Source organism: Oryzias latipes, chromosome 18, assembly GCF_002234675.1.
Source record: "Oryzias latipes chromosome 18, ASM223467v1".
In the NCBI taxonomy this organism is placed as follows: Eukaryota; Metazoa; Chordata; class Actinopteri; order Beloniformes; family Adrianichthyidae; genus Oryzias; species Oryzias latipes.
Genome location: NC_019876.2, coordinates 252,304 through 269,041, shown reverse-complemented (window position 1 = coordinate 269,041; position 16,738 = coordinate 252,304). Strand labels below are relative to the sequence as shown.

The 16,738-nt window shown below is 48.5% G+C and overlaps 1 protein-coding gene and 1 long non-coding RNA gene across 4 annotated transcripts; one reads left to right on the top strand and one right to left on the bottom strand.

Annotated features, from left to right (window-relative positions):
• The first annotated feature begins 1,385 nt into the window (after window positions 1-1,385).
• LOC101175383 (sodium/hydrogen exchanger 9B2) lies at window positions 1,386-15,696 on the top strand. Of its 3 annotated transcripts, XM_023966109.1 has the most exons (15): window positions 1,386-1,591; window positions 2,443-2,496; window positions 5,517-5,609; window positions 10,334-10,436; window positions 10,930-11,100; window positions 11,253-11,395; window positions 13,131-13,258; window positions 13,329-13,410; window positions 13,540-13,633; window positions 13,703-13,809; window positions 13,887-14,036; window positions 14,104-14,212; window positions 14,322-14,458; window positions 14,732-14,906; window positions 15,409-15,696. In XM_023966109.1, exons 1-15 carry the CDS (start codon window positions 1,580-1,582, stop codon window positions 15,492-15,494), a joined length of 1,644 nt encoding a protein of 547 aa, XP_023821877.1. In that variant the 5' UTR covers window positions 1,386-1,579; the 3' UTR covers window positions 15,495-15,696. The 3 variants fall into 3 exon arrangements, with proteins under 3 accessions (XP_023821877.1, XP_023821878.1, XP_023821879.1); XM_023966110.1 differs by lacking the exons at window positions 1,386-1,591; window positions 2,443-2,496; window positions 5,517-5,609 and adding an exon at window positions 7,769-7,930; XM_023966111.1 differs by lacking the exons at window positions 1,386-1,591; window positions 2,443-2,496; window positions 5,517-5,609 and adding an exon at window positions 9,345-9,944.
• On the bottom strand, window positions 1,821-2,221 carry LOC105353762. Its single transcript, XR_908495.2, has 2 exons — window positions 2,066-2,221; window positions 1,821-1,890 (listed from the first exon to the last, which is right to left on the bottom strand). It is a non-coding gene; the product is annotated as an uncharacterized LOC105353762 (long non-coding RNA).
• Window positions 15,697-16,738: the final 1,042 nt, after the last annotated feature.

Here is a 16,738-nt window from a genome sequence, read left to right as displayed (position 1 = left end):
TGGAGTTGTGTGTCTGTAGACTGTGTGACTTAATGTGGAGTTGTGTGTCTGCAGACTGAGACTTTGTGTGGAGTTGTGTGTCTGCAGACTGAGACTTTGTGTGGAGTTGTGTGTCTGTAGACTGTGTAACTTTGTGTGGAGTTGTGTGTCTGTAGACTGTGTGACTTAATGTGGAGTTGTGTGTCTGCAGACTGTGTGACTTAATGTGGAGTTGTGTGTCTGCAGACTGAGACTTTGTGTGGAGTTGTGTGTCTGCAGACTGAGACTTTGTGTGGAGTTGTGTGTCTGTAGACTGAGACTTTGTGTGGAGTTGTGTGTCTGTAGACTGTGTAACTTTGTGTGGAGTTGTGTGTCTGTAGACTGTGTGACTTAATGTGGAGTTGTGTGTCTGCAGACTGTGTGACTTAATGTGGAGTTGTGTGTCTGTAGACTGTGTAACTTTGTGTGGAGTTGTGTGTCTGTAGACTGTGTAACTTTGTGTGGAGTTGTGTATCTGTAGACTGTGTAACTTTGTGTGGAGTTGTGTGTCTGTAGACTGTGTTACTTTGTGTGGAGTTGTGTGTCTGTAGACTGTGTGACTTAATGTGGAGTTGTGTGTCTGCAGACTGTGTAACTTTGTGTGGAGTTGTGTATCTGTAGACGGTGTAACTTTGTGTGGAGTTGTGTGTCTGTAGACTGTGTGACTTAATGTGGAGTTGTGTGTCTGCAGACTGTGTAACTTTGTGTGGAGTTGTGTGTCTGTAGACTGTGTGACTTAATGTGGAGTTGTGTGTCTGTAGACTGTGTGACTTAATGTGGAGTTGTGTGTCTGTAGACTGTGTTACTTTGTGTGGAGTTGTGTGTCTGTAGACTGTGTGACTTAATGTGGAGTTGTGTGTCTGCAGACTGTGTAACTTTGTGTGGAGTTGTGTGTCTGTAGACTGTGTGACTTAATGTGGAGTTGTGTGTCTGCAGACTGTGTAACTTTGTGTGGAGTTGTGTATCTGTAGACTGTGTAACTTTGTGTGGAGTTGTGTGTCTGCAGACTGTGTGACTTTGTGTGGAGTTGTGTGTCTGCAGACTGTGTGACTTTGTGTGGAGTTGTGTGTCTGTAGACTGTGTAACTTTGTGTGGAGTTGTGTGTCTGTAGACTGTGTAACTTTGTGTGGAGTTGTGTGTCTGCAGACTGTGTGACTTAATGTGGAGTTGTGTGTCTGTAGACTGTGTAACTTTGTGTGGAGTTGTGTATCTGTAGACTGTGTAACTTTGTGTGGAGTTGTGTGTCTGCAGACTGAGACTTTGTGTGGAGGTGAACCCCCTCCTCTTCCTCCTCAGTCTGCTTTCCGACACTCTGACTCTTCATCTCGTCTTCTTCAGTCTTCATCTCACAGTAACCCCCCCCCCATGATCAATCATCTGATCATCTGTAGATCAAAGAGGTTCTAGCAGCAGAACCTCTTTGATCTTTTCTGGTTTTGTCTCCTGTTGAGGAGCAGGAAGTGGAAGGAGAACCTCCAGAGACCCTCCACCTCCTCTGTGCTCTCGTTGACCTTTAACCTCTAAAGAAGTTCTCCTGTCTTCCAGTGGTTCTGCAGTAGAGATGATCTCCTCGGTGAGTAAAGACGACTGTCTGTGTATTCTGGTTCTTCTAGAACGTCTCTGGGCGGCGTCAGACCTTCTGACTGCTCTGTCTTTAACACTCAACCCACTAGGGGGCAGCATCATCCCACCTCTGCGTGACTTCATTGTGACCTCTGCATGACCTCTGTGTAACCTCATTGTGACCTCATTGAGTGTAGCATTCCAGCCGGACTTGATTCAGACGATGGACTCCATGATAGTAACTGATGGACTATGACGGGGTATTCCAACCCATTTATTTACCCCACAGTCATAGTCACACCGTAAGAGCTGAAGAAAAGCATAAACACAAACTAACAATAATTCCTTTTTGATATACAATCATTCTTTACCTCAGCTAGTAGCTTTAGATTGTTGGATAACTTCAAACAGAAACATATTTTGTTATTTTACATAAAACAATTGAAAATAATCACAAAATGTGTACAGTAACCAAAAATCATACCTGTTCGCCTTCCAGGTAGATGCCAAAAACACATTACAGCTTTACACAGTTATCCGTCCGTCTTTTGTCTGTTTCCTTTGTTGCCGTTTTTTTTGTTTCTGTTGAACTGACACAGGGATTTCACAGAAGTAGGTGAGAACTTCACAATAAAAGTCTTCAAAACACATTACAAATATTAACACTGTTTTTTATAATGTTCTTTTACATCTTCAACATACTTCTTTTGAAATTAAGGGCATCTTCAATCAAAAGAAATAATAATAAGAAAACAATTAAAATGGGTCTTTTACATTGTGACCTCATTGTGACCTCATTGTGACCTCTGCGTGACCTCATTGTGACCTCCTCCCCTCACTGTACCAGAATCTCTGTTTCAGATGATGGATGAAGAATCCACCAGCCGCTACCTTCAGAGCAGCAGAGGAGTTCAGGTAACCACGGCTCTGCAGGTAGCCCCGCCCCCTGCTCCACCTCAACACACGCAGGTGTAACAGTCAGAGTCCACTGAACGGACAGCGGCAGCAGAGAGCGCCGCTCAGGCAGAATGTTCAGCAGAAGGAGAGTTCTAGCGTCCTGCAGGGAACCAGAGGACATGTTCTGTGTCCATGTGTACATGTGTGTGGAGGGGGGGGGGGGGGTTTAATGATTACTCAGATCCATCGATAAATGCTGCTCATGAAAAGATTGACATGAAGATAATCTGACAAACGTGTTCCCGTTTTTGGGTCTAGAGGGGTCCTGCAGGTCTGGACTGGGAGAACCTGGACAGTCCGGGTCCTACAGAACCCCCATGAGCAGAGTGGAACCCTGCTCGTGTGTTCTAGGCCGTGTGACGGTCTCCGTCTGCAGACGACCTTCTCCTCGAGGGTCAGACCAAACAACCCGGCGCCGTAAAACCATTAGGGCGGAGCTTCTGCCGCGTCTTTAAAGAGCCAGGTCAGAGCGTGACCTCTGCAGATAAGCGGCTGCCCTTTGACCTCTGGCCGCTGTGTTCTGCAGGACGTTGCAGCTGTAGGTCGTGGTTCTGGTTCTGGACACTTTAGTTCCATCAGTTCAATCATTTCCAGTTAAATGAAGGAAGCTTCTGCTGGAAGCTGAAATCTGGACCTCCATCAGAACCGTGAAGTCCTCCAGAACTTTCTACTGGCCACCGTTTGGACTGAAGACATCAGGGTTTACCAGAACCAGCTGGACATTTCAGTCCAGATCCTGACTGAGATTTCTCTCTGGACCTCCAGCAGTTCTGGTTCTGCTCCTCACCGGTGTTCCTCCAAACCCTGGATTCCCAAATGAAAGACTGTCCTCTCCTCAGAACCACAACCTTGGACCTCTGGCCGACATCCCTGTTGGGATGTTTCCTCTGTTGTTCCGGGCTCAGACGCGGTTTGACCTGAAGAACCTGGAGCCCGTCTCCTGAATGTGGTTCTAAACCTGTTCCTTCTCCTGGTTCCAGTCTTCCTTCAGGTTCTGGAATCCTTTAGATGATCCTCTGAGGTCCACGTCGTCTCTTTAGCTGCTGCATCTCATCCAGAACATTTTCTCGTTCTGTGGTTCTGCTCGGACACGGCGCTCTGGGAACCGCCTCCTTAGAGAGGAACTTTAGTGGTTCAGCCCGACTCCGGGGGGGGGGGGGTCAGTGATGGTCCTCTGGATAGAGTCTGAAGTCTGCCCACATAGAACCAGGCTGAACCTGACTGAGCCAGACTGAACCAGGCTGAACCTGACTAAACCAGACTGAACCAGGCTGAACCTGACTGAACCAGACTGAGTCAGACTGACTGAACCAGGCTGAACCTAACTAAACCAGACTGAACCAGGCTGAACCTGACTGAACCAGACTAAACCAGGCTGAACCAGACTGAGCCAGGGTGAACCTGACTGAACCAGACTGAACCAAACTGAAACAGGCTTAACCTAACTAAACCAGGCTGAACCAGACTGAACCAGACTGAGTCAGACTGAACCAGACTGAGCCAGACTGAACCAGGCTGAACCAGACTAAACCAGACTGAACCAAACTGAACCAGGCTTAACCTAACTAAACCAGGCTGAACCTGACTGAACCAGGCTGAGCCAGGCTGAGCCAGACTGAGCCAGGCTGAGCCAGACTGAACCTGACTGAACCTGACTAAACCAGGCTGAACCTGACTAAACCAGGTTGAACCTGACTGAACCAGGCTGAACCAGACTGAGTCAGACTGACTGAACCAGGCTGAACCTAACTAAACCAGACTGAACCTGACTGAACCAGACGGAGCCAGACTAAACCAGGCTGAACCTGACTGAACCAGGCTGAACCAGACTGAGTCAGACTAAACCAGGCTGAACCTAACTAAACCAGGCTGAACCAGGCTGAACCTGACTGAACCAGACGGAGCCAGACTAAACCAGGCTGAACCAGACTGAGCCAGGGTGAACCAGACTGAACCAGACTGAACCAAACTGAACCAGGCTTAACCTAACTAAACCAGACTGAACCAGACTGAGTCAGACTGAACCAGACTGAGCCAGACTGAACCAGGCTGAACCAGACTAAACCAGACTGAACCAAACTAAACCAGGCTTAACCTAACTAAACCAGGCTGAACCTGTCTGAACCAGGCTGAGCCAGGCTGAGCCAGGCTGAGCCAGACGGAGCCAGGCTGAGCCAGGCTGAACCTGACTTAACTAGACTAAACCAGACTGAACCAGGCTGAACCTGACTAAACCAGGCTGAACCTGACTAAACCAGGCTGAGCCAGGCTGAACCAGACGGAGCCAGGCTGAGCCAGGCTGAACCAGACTGAACCAAACTGAACCAGGCTTAACCTAACTAAACCAGGCTGAACCAGGCTGAACCTGACTGAACCAGGCTGAGCCAGACTGAGCCAGGCTGAGCCAGGCTGAACCTGACTTAACCAGACTAAACCAGACTAAACCAGACTGAACCAGGCTGAACCTGACTAAACCAGGTTGAACCTGACTAAACCAGGCTGAGCCAGGCTGAACCAGACGGAGCCAGGCTGAGCCAGCTGCAGGACATGTGTGGAACCTGCGGTTGCTTTGATGATCAGTTGGTGAAACTGTTTCAAACATTCATGGCCCTAAGAATTTAGGCAGATTCTCTAGTTTTCTAATCTTCAGAAATCCAGTTTTTGTGGGTTTTAGCAGCTGGAACCCAGTTTATGTCCAAAAGAATCAAGTCAGCTGTGGAACTGGAACCTGGGTTCTATTAGTGGAACAGAATCGTGTAAATGTTTTGATGATCTTGTTTTAGGTCTGTAGGAACCGGTCCGTCTCAGAAACTGAAGTCTGACTTCAATTCTGATGAATCAAAGTTTATTTTAGGCGTCGGGTTCACGGCGGCGGTTTGGCTGCACCAAAAAGAGCAAAGTGCAAACTTTAACTCACCATCTTCTCTCTATTTTGTGCACGCACACACGCACACACACACACACACACTGTGGTAAAGAGAGGGAGTAAAGTTCAAGATGACGAGGAGGAGAGAGAGATCACCGTGCTGCCACGCAGGAGCCAGCCGGACGCCACGGGGGAGAACGGCGGGGTGAGTCACACACAATCACACACACGGACTCACAACACAGAGACACAACATGACACACAACACAACACAGAGACACAACATGACACACAGACTCACAACAACACATGCACATGCAACTCAGTTGAAGTGGATCAGTACGGTGGCCCTGAAGGTCAAATCGCTCCAATCGTGTTAAAGATCACAACGACAAACAAACAACAACAACACAACAGGGGGGTATTCCAGGAGTCATGTTTAAACTCCCCTGACTTTAAGCCTGAACTCTGGCTGAAATCCACCTGAACTTGCTTACTCTGGGTATGTCGGTTCCCAAAGACCGGATATGAGTTAGTGTAATTACGCTCCACCTGGTAACCCTGGGTTAATGCACGTGCACAGCAGGTACATAAAGACATTCTCAATGGATCGCCGATTTACGGAGTCACCATGGAAACGCATGGAGAAAAAAAGAGAGGCTATACTTCAGTGAGACGGAGTCTGAGATTTTAACAACATTGTAAACGCACAAGTTTCTGATCTTATTTTAATTTTCATTGTGACCAATATATATATATATATATAAAAAACGCCCCTCTCACCCTCCGCGGGTGGTTACTCCCCCTAGCTGGGGTCCTCTACCAGAGGCCTGGGAGCTTGAGGGTCCTGCAGTATCTTAGCTGTTCCTAGCACTGTTCTTTTCTGGACTGAGAGGTCTGAGGTCTTTCCAGGTATCTGTTGTAGCCACTCCTCCAGCTTGGGGGTTACTGCCCCGAGTGCTCCAATTACCACAGGCACCACTGTCACCTTCACTTTCCAGGCTTCATATATATATATCTATCTCTATATATCTCTATATATTTATATATATATATATATATCTCACATCTAGAAATGGACTAGATGTGATTTTACCAACTTAAATGAATTACTTCTATTGGTAACAAATAATTGAGTTAAATTTATTCAACCTAATTTCTTACGTCTATAAAACTAAACACTTGTTAATACAACTCAAATTTACATATTTATCTAAATGTCATATTACTCCAATTCAAGTAATATTTTTTCAATCTTAATGAATTATATTTCTTGAACTTTCATATGTCTAAGTTTGAGCCATTAGATCCTCATTTTTATAACAATAAAAACAACAAAACGGTATATGCTTAATTCATTTAGGAATTTTCCAACATTGCCAACATACCAGTTAACTGTAGTGGTGCTGTATAAACTCATCATCCTCTCCTTCACTCTCACTCATGGTGCAGAGACATAAAGTCAGTAGGACAAAATAACTCGGTAAAACAAAGTAAATCAGCTAAAAAACTAAACACATTTGGTCAAAAAGCCACACTTAAACCAAAATCCGTCCAGACAGGCAAAGGGAATGATATCCCAGAATCCTTTGCGGTGCCGATCTAACAGCAGGACCAACGTTACATCTACTTAGTTAAATTAACTTGAATGAAAGGAAAATAATTGTCTGAAAATATTTTTAAGGTGACTTAACTAAATAAAAATGATTTATCTTAACTGAAGCAAATAATGAAGTTAGATCAAAGTATAAAGTTTATCTTTCCAACATCCATATGTGGTCTTATCATCCTCTCACGGTGGAAAAAGTATGATCTGAGCTTCTTCATCCACTAAATCATCTTCAAATGGACACGCCATGCTGCTTCACCTCTCTGTAAACAAACTAACCTTCAACTAAACCTGCTCCAGACCAGGTTATGTTCAGAGCATCAGTTGCTACGGCAACTTGACCTACCCTGAAACATACCTCCATTTCTGGAACTGAAAGCTGAGGTTATCAACTTCCTTAGCCTCAAACTTATCGTGGGAGCTAGCAGAATACCCGCCTGTACAGTTATAAATCCAGACATCAAACAGAATCTTCTTCTTCTTTCTCTTTTGGCTTTTCCCATCAGGGGTCGCCACAGCCATGGTAAACTTGGCAATGTTTTACGCCGGATGCCCTTCCTGACGCAACCTTCTCAAAGCAACCGGGCTTGGGACCGACAGAGAAGTAGAGAAGGGAACAGGGAGCAGCCCGGATTCAAACCCTGGTTTCACGGACGGAAGGCGTGCAAACCAGCACGAGCTAAACCGGCTCCCAGACATCAAACAGAATAAAAATAAATAAAAGTTAAACTTTTTCCAGAAATCAAAACGTTAAAAAAAGAAACCAGAAAAGGGTATTTATTATGGGATGTCACTGGTCAGTTGATGACGCTTTGAAGAAGAGAGAAAAGCAGGAGGAGGTTTCACCATCAAGCCTGTGCAGTGGGCGTGGCCAGAAGCTGTCTGAAGACGTCGTCATGGCAAACTGTCATCGTCTAGTCAGTAACATCCCATAATACCCACCATTTCCTGCTTTCTGAAGGTTTCATTTTTTTCAGATAATGTCTTCAGTTTCCTGAAATGTGTGAATGTCTAGAATGTAATGTTGTTTTTATTCTTTGCTGTTGTTGTGGTCTTTTAAATGTTGTGGCTGATCTGACCTTCAGGGTTTAAACCTTTTAGTGATTTTAGATTTCATTTGCTGAAGTTATTTATGTTTTTCTCCTGGTTCTGAATAATAAAGAAGTGGTGCTGCGCCCCCTGCTGGTCAGGCTGGACGTCTAACATTTTCCTGTTATCAGGAGACTGGAGCGGTTCTGAAAGTCATCCTGCATTTCAGCAGCATGACAGTCCAAATTTTTGAGACTGGGGGCAAATAAAATTCAAATCAAATCAAATTCAAATTGTATTTGTCACACACACAATCATACAGCGTACAATGTGCAGTGAAATGCTTAGGCGACCGCCCGCGACCTCAAACAAAAAAGAATATCAATAGGAATAGGAAGATAGATATAAAATATAGGAATATAAAAATATAAAAACATAAAAACAGAATGTCCGAATGTGTGCAAATATGCTCTAAAGTGACATATGTGAAAGTGGCTTGTGTGTATAATGTCCATGATTAATGATTAAGAGACCGTATCGCCTGCGGGAAGAAGCTCCTCCTCAGTCTCTCTGTGTTAGCCTTCAGAGAGCGGAAACGCTTTCCTGACCGCAACAGTGAGAACAGTCCGTTGTCGGGGTGGCTGAGGTCCTTTGCTATCTTCCTGGCCCTGGTCCAGCACCGCCTGCTGTAGATTGAGTGCAGGTCAGGGAGGTCGGTGTGGATGATGCGCTCAGCTGAACGCACCACCCTTTGGAGAGCTCGTCTGTCCCGCATGGTGCTGTTCCCGAACCAGGTTGTGATGTTTCCCGTCAGGATCCTCTCTATGGTGCAAGAGTAAAAGTTCCTAAGCACCACAGAGGGCAGTCTAAAGTCTCTCAGGCGTCTAAGGTGGTAGAGGCGCTGCCGGGCCTTTTTCACCACGGTGTTGATGTGATAGGACCATGACAGGTCCTGCGTGATGTGGACACCGAGGTATCTGACGCTGTTCACTCTCCACTGGGCTTTTGTCGATGACGGGGGTCTGGTAGTTCCTCTTCTGCTTTGTGGCGAGGTCTACTATCAACTACCTTTGTCTTTAGGAGGAGATTGTTCCTCTCACACCAGTTTTCCAGATGTCCAATCTCCTTCAGGTAGGCCGTCTCATCATTATCAGTGATCAGGCCCACCACAACGGTGTCGTCAGCAAATTTGATGATGGAGGTGGAGTTGGTGGAGGCCAGTCGTACGTGTACAGTGAGTACAGTAGAGGGCTCAGAACACAACCCTGAGGGGCTCCAGTGTTGAGAGTGATGGAAGCTGAGACATATCCGCCCATCCTTACTCCCTGTGGTCTGCCAGTTAGGAAATGGGAGATCCACTGACACAGAGATGGGCTGAGTCCCAGGTGTTCCAACTTGGTGGTGAGTATGGAGGGAATTATGGTGTTAAATGCTGAGCTGTAATCAACAAAGAGCATTTTAACATAATTTCCCCTTCCAGTGTCCAGATGAGTGAAAGAAGTATGAAGTAGATGAGAGATAGCGTCATCCGTTGAGCGGTTCGAACGGTAAGCAAACTGTAGTGGATCCAGTGTGTCAGGTAGTGAGGAGATAATGAAGTCTTTGATCAGTCGCTCAAAACACTTCATCACCACTGAGGTGAGGGCTACAGGTCGATAGTCGTTGAGGGAAGTAGGATGGGGTTTCTTTGGGACTGGAACAATAACAGACTCCTTAAAGCATGTAGGGATCACCGACTGAGATAAAGAAGTGTTGAATATCTCTGTGAACACAGGTGCTAGCTGGTCTGCGCAGGCTCTGAGGACTCTACCTGAGATGCCAACTGGACCTGCTGCTTTCCTGGTGTTTACTCTCCTGAAGGCTCTCCTCACGTCATGCTCGGAGATGATAAGCGCGTTACTGGTACTGGTAGTGACTTCCTGTCTGCAGCCGTTAGTTATATAAAATAAATAATAAATAAACATTGAATATTTTTGTAATAACTGAGTGAACGGTGTGGCTAATGCTCTTTTCCGAGAGACGGATCCTGAGGTTCATCCAGACTAACTTTGGTGCTTGGACCATAGAATTGTCGGTTTGTGAGAAACGTCGGCTGAAGCGGCTCTGCTGGAGTCCTTCTGCACCGTCAGAGTCAGGAGTTTGGGTTTTTCAGAGGTTCTCATGCTCCTACTTCTGTGATTCCTGTGACGTTCATGGATCAGAACCAGTGTGGGGGGGGGGTCTGTTGTTGGTGTTCTGGTTCTCCTCCTTCAGGTTGAACATTTCCGTCTCTGTGTTCTCTGTTCCACCAGATGAAGGCGCCACGCTCCTCTTCCTCCTGCTGTGGGCCTTGTGCCACTGTGAGGAGCAGATGTCCACGACCGCGGGGGCTCCTCAACCTCCTCATCACCAAAGGTACAGAAGAACGCCCCCCCCCCCCCCCCAAATGAGTAGGTAACAGAAAGAAAGGCATCATGATGAACCTGAAACCTAGGAGGAGGAGGAGGAGGAGGAGGAGTAGGAGGTGGAGGTGGATGAGGAGGAAGAGGTGGAGGTGGATGAGGAGGAGGAGGAGTAGGAGGTGGAGGTGGAGGTGGAGGTGGGTTAGGCTTCAAACGAAGGCCAGACGAGGACTTGTGTGACCGTTTCCACAAGATTGATTAAAAGTTGGAAGGAGAACTTTGGAGAACACAGAGGAGGTGGAGCTTATGGAGCAGGAGGTCTGTGTACAGGAAACAGGGGGAGGTCCTACAGCGCCCCCTGCTGGACGTGGTGAAGCATCCAGAGAAACCAGTCAGTCATGTGATCATACTTGTGGAGCATGTGTTCATACATGTAGAAACAGTGACCGTCTGGATCTTTCCAAAGAGCTGCATTCAGGGGGGGTCTCTGTCCCGTCTCTCTGCAGCCTGTCTGTTTGCTCTGCTGTTCGGGGGGGTCTGGTCCATCACTGGAAGGGAGTGCCTGCCTGGGGGGAACCTGTTTGGCATCATCATCCTCTTCATCTGCTCCGTGCTGGGGGGCAAGCTGGTGGGAATGATCCAACTGCCAACACTGCCCCCCTTCCCTCCACTGCTTGGTACAGTCCAGCAAATGAACCCTTTGATGCTTGATGCTGACTGGTGGCAGACCGTACCAACTGACTCCAGACGTCTGTGTGTGTGTGGTCATGTGTGTGTGTGTGTATATCTGTGCGTGTGTGTGTGTGTAACTGTGCATGTGTGTGTGCAGGCATGCTCCTGGCTGGGCTGCTGTTGCGTAATGTTCCCTACATAACCACGGCGGTCTTCATCGACACTCGTTGGTCTGCGGCTCTGAGGAACATCGCCCTGTCCGTCATTCTGACCAGAGCCGGACTCGGACTGGACCCCTCAGTGCGTCGACAAATCTCAGTCCATGAACATACACTGACCAAAAATATAAACGCAACACTTTTGTTATTGCTCCCATTTTTTATGGTATGAACTCAAAGATGTGAAACATTTTCCACATACACAAAATAACCAGTTCTCTGAAATATTGTTCACAAATCTGTCTAAATCTGTGATAGTGAGCACTTCTCCTTTGCCAAGACAATCCATCCCACCTCACAGGTGTGCCATATCAAGATGCTGATTAGACAGCATGATTACTGCACAGGTGTGCCTTAGACTGGCCACAAGAAAAGGCCACTCTGAAATCTTCAGTTTTGTTTTATTGAGGGGGTCAGGGGACCCAGACAACCAGTCAGTATCTGGTGTGACCACCATTTGCCTCACGAAGTGCGACACATCTCCTTGGCATAGAGTTGATCAGGTTGTCTATTGTGGCCTGTGGAATGTTGGTCCACTCTTCGTCAATGGCTGTGCCAAGTTGCTGGATATTGGCAGGAACTGGAACACGCTGTCGTATACGCCGATCCAGAGCATCCCAAACATGCTCAATGGGTGACATGTCCGGTGAGTATGCTGGCCGTGCAAGAACTGGGATGTTTTCAGCTTCCAAGAATTGTGTACAGATCCTTGCAACATGGGGCCGTGCATTATCATGCTGCAACATGAGGTGATGTTGTTGGATGTACGGCACAACAATGGGCCCCAGGATCTCGTCACGGTATCTCTGTGCATTCAAAATGCCATCAAGGAAATGCACCTGTGTTCTTCGCCCATAACATATGCCTGCCCATACCATAACCCCACCACCGCCATGGGCTACTCCATCCACAACATTGACATCAGAAAACCGCTCACCCACACGACGCCACACACGCTGTCTGCCATCTGCCCTGAACAGTGTAAACCGGGATTCATCCGTGAAGAGAACACCTCTCCAACGTGCCAGACGCCATTACATGTGAGCATTTGCCCACTCAAGTCGGTTACGACGACGAACTGGAGTGAGGTCGAGACCTCGATGAGGACGAGGAGCATGCAGATGAGCTTCCCTGAGACGGTTTCTGACAGTTTGTGCAGAAATTCTGTGGTTATGCAAACCGTTTGTTTCAGCAGCTGTCCGAGTGGCTGGTCTCAGACGATCTTGGAGGTGGACATGCTGGATGTGGAGGTCTTGGGCTGGTGTGGTTACACGTGGTCTGCGGTTGTGAGGCCGGTTGGATCTGCTGCCAAATTCTCGGAAACGCCTTTGGAGACGGCTTATGGTGGAGAAATGGACATTCAATTCCCTAGCAACAGCTCTGGTGGACATTCCTGCTATCAGCATACCAACTGCACGCTCCCTCAGAACTTGCGACATCTGTGGCATTGTGCTGTGTGATACAACTGAAGATTACAGAGTGGCCTTTTCTTGTGGCCAGTCTAAGGCACACCTGTGCAATAATCATGCTGTCTAATCAGCATCTTGATATGGCACACCTGCGAGGTGGGATGGATTGTCTTGGCAAAGGAGAAGTGCTCACTATCACAGATTTAGACAGATTTGTGAACAATATTTCAGAGAACTGGTTATTCTGTGTATGTGGAAAATGTTTCACATCTTTGAGTTCATACCATAAAAATGGGAGCAATAACAAAAGTGTTGCGTTTATATTTTTGTTCAGTGTACATGTGGTGTTTGAGGGACTCACACTGACTGTGTGTTTCTGTGTGTGTGTGTTTCTGTGTGTGTGTGCAGGCCCTGCAGCGTCTGAAGGCGGTGTGTGTCCGTGTTGCGGTGGGTCCTTGTACCGTGGAGGCGTCCGTCGTGGCCGTGGTTTCGCACTTCCTGTTGGGTCTTCCATGGACGTGGGGCTTCATCCTGGGGTAACAGAGCGGTTCTGTGGCAGGAACCTGTGGAACCTGTTCCTCACCTGCAGGTTCTGCTGTCTTGCAGCTTCGTTCTGGCGGCCGTGTCTCCGGCGGTTGTGGTTCCATCAATGCTGCTTCTGCAGAGAGAAGGACTGGGAGTGGAGAAGGTAACCTGCAGACCCGCTTCCTGCTAGCAGGGGGCGCCCCGTTAAACTTGTAATACTGTCGTAATGGGGGGGTTCTCCTGATGAAGTGTCCATGACTCACTCGGAACCGTCCGGAACCGCCTCTTTCAGGGGATCCCCACGCTGCTGATGGCAGCCGGCAGCTTCGACGACATCCTCGCCATCACCGGCTTCTCCACCTGCCTGGGAATCGCCTTCTCCACAGGTGAGACTCTCTCCTGCCCGCCACAGCCGCCGTGGACCCTCCCCCTCATGAGAGCGTGCTGTGCTGCAGGTTCCACGTGGATGACCGTCCTCCAAGGCCTGCTGGAGGTGGTGGGAGGGGTCATCTCTGGCCTGGTTGTGGGCTTCTTCCTGTGTTTGTTTCCAAGCAATGACCAGGTGGGACGGCTCGCCGCGGCGGTCTCACTCCTCCCCCGATGACGTCACATGTCTGACTGTAGCTCTGCTGCCCGCAGGAGGACCTGGTTTTGAGGAGGACCCTCATGCTGTTGGGTCTGTCCGTGTTTTCCGTCTTCTTCAGTCACGTGGTCGGGTTCTCTGGAGCCGGCGGTCTCTGTACGTTGGTCCACTCCTTCTGTGCTGCTCTGGGCTGGAAAAGTGAAAAGGTACGAGGACCCCCGACCCACCAGACTACCGGCCCACTGCCCATGCTAACATGAAGGTCCGTTCCAGGCTCCGGTGGCTGCCATGGTGGGTCGGTGCTGGGACCTGTTCCAGCCGCTCCTGTTCGGTCTGATCGGAGCTGAAATCACCATCTCCACCCTCAGCCCCAGCACTGTGGGTAAGAGGAACCGCGGGGGGTCAGGGTCTCCATCAGAACCCCAGAACTTCACAAAACACCAGCTGGGTCCCCACCCCCCCTCACCCTCCCTGAACTCTGACCCGTTCAGGTCTGGGCGTGGCCTGCATCAGTCTGGGTCTGCTAGTCCGTCTGCTCGTCACCTTCCTGCTGGTCCATCACGCCGGATTCAACCTCAAGGAGAAACTCTTCATCGCCGTGGCCTGGCTGCCGAAGGCCACCGTGCAGGTGAGGTTCCAGCAGGAGGAGGCTTCAGATGGGTTAGGGGCTGTCTGGTCCAGGCATACAGCCCCCCCTGGAGAACGTGTGATCTGTGTTCCTCTGCTGTGTTCTGTTGGTGTGGATCCTCCCCACCAGAAGAATGTAAAGAGCTGAAAACAACAACAACAGACATCAGACAACCGTAGAACCATCAGAGCCCCGTGACCCCCCCCCCCCCCCCCTGCAGGTTCACTGTAGTCGCCTTCAGAGGGTTTGATGGTTCCGTTTCCTCGTCTCCAGGCCGCCATCGGCTCCAAGGCGTTGGACATGGCGAGGGAGGAGGAGGACCAGACTCTGATCAAGTTTGGTTTGGACGTGCTGACCTTGGCGGTGTTGGCCATCCTGACCACCGCCCCCATCGGTGCCCTCGGTATCGGACTGGCAGGACCACGCCTCCTGGCCCGTCACATCAAAGGTCAGTCCTCCTGTGGGTGGAGCTCAGCCTAAATACCTCCACCTGCTGGATTTGAGTTTCCTGCTGAGGTTTGATGAAGCTGCCCCCCCCCCCCCCCCCGTAGTCATCCTCACCCTTCATCACAAACCTGACCTGAAAACCCATGAGACGTTCAGGGAAGTGGACTGACGTTAGCACCATCAGATGGTTCTGCAGAACCAACGAGGCGTTTTGGTTCCAGAGTCCAGCCTCCAGGTGGAAATGCTGCCATCTACTGGTTGGTCTGAGGATCTCAGTGGACTCAGTGTGACGCTGAGTCATGGTTCCCTCAGTCTGCAAAGTGAGGTCCATCCTGGAGAGAACCTCAGACTCCATCTGGGATGATTTCGGTCCAGAACATTCATCAGTTCAGTCTTCATGAACCCAGCAGGTTCTGAACTCCAGAACCACAGAGATGTCCTCAGAGTCAAAATGTCGTTTCTCCGTCTGTCCCGTCCAACTCTTCTGTTTTGAATCTGTGCAGACGAGGCCGACGGGGAAGCCGGACCTTCCGGTCCCACCGAACCCGTCCAAGAGAAGGACAGCAGGATCCCGGAGAGCAGGCTGTGAAGCTCCATGGAGGAGCGGCGGCGCTGATTTCCCGCCATGACGCGGCGTTTGGATGAAGGATGAGGGACGTCTGTCTTTGCTTTGGTCCTCTAGTCCAAATGTTACAGATCTGACAAGGTTCTGGTTTTAAACAGAAGCATGTTTTTTTTTGGTGTTGAGTTTGAATTAAAGATCAAAGGAGCTGAATTCCAGCTGGTCCAAAGTGTGTTCTCCCTCTGTGTTGATGGTTCCTCAGCTGGGATCCTGTCCTGGTTCCAGTTCTTCACTCCGCTGTAGCGGGTTAAAGGTCATAGTCTCTGAGTCCGACAGGGAGACCACCTGTCCTCATGGCCCTCTGGACTCAGGGTTCTCTGGATTCAGGGTTCTCTGGATTCAGGGTTCTCTGGATTCAGGGTTCTCTGGACTCAGGGTTCTCTGGACTCAGGGTTCTCTGGATTCAGGGTTCTCTGGACTCAGGGTTCTCTGGATTCAGGGTTCTCTGGATTCAGGGTTCTCTGGATTCAGGGTTCTCTGGACTCAGGGTTCTCTGGACTCAGGGTTCTCTGGATTCAGGGATTTCTGGACTCAGGGTTCTCTGGACTCAGGGATTTCTGGACTCAGGGTTCTCTGGACTCAGGGTTCTCTGGACTCAGGGTTCTCTGGGGGTTCTTCTCAAAGTGGATTCTCTAATCAGCTGCAACATGTGAAGCAGAAATCATGACGAGATTCCAAATCTGTAGAAGTACATGAATGGAATGAACCAAAACGATGAAGTAAACTCAAACGCAGGTTTTTGTGGAGATTTGAAATCAGAGAAACAGATTGGAAGACTTTCCTCCTCTTCCTCCTATTCTCTCTGCAGACAGAAAGCTGTCAAATTCCTCCTGAAAAACTGTAATCTGATTACACTCCTCGACACGTTCATCAGTTTAGCGATAGAATCAAATGTCAAATTCAGACAAAAATGACATTTAAATAAGTATCATTTATCTTCCACCACTGCAAAATCTAAAACCACGTTTTTATTGTTGGAAAACAGATTTTTACTGACATGATGGTGGAAACATTGATGGAAAATTTTCATTGAGCTGTTTGAGGTTCTATTTGAGGTTCTGTTTGAGGTTCTGCTTGAGGTTCTGCTTGAGGTTCTGCCAATGAACTGGAGGATCTGTTTGGGTTCTTCCACACAGTTAGCTAAACACAGATTGTAGTTCTTATGGATTTAAACTACAAAGGATTTATTTTACTTCATTCATTTCCTCAAA

Bases quoted from the DNA above. Each gene is read 5' to 3' on its own strand.
- LOC101175383 (XM_023966109.1), top strand. The intron at 13,259-13,328 runs GTAACAGAGCGG...GCTGTCTTGCAG, and splicing joins ACGTGGGGCTTCATCCTGGG to CTTCGTTCTGGCGGCCGTGT. The intron at 14,037-14,103 runs GTACGAGGACCC...GGTCCGTTCCAG, and splicing joins TGGGCTGGAAAAGTGAAAAG to GCTCCGGTGGCTGCCATGGT.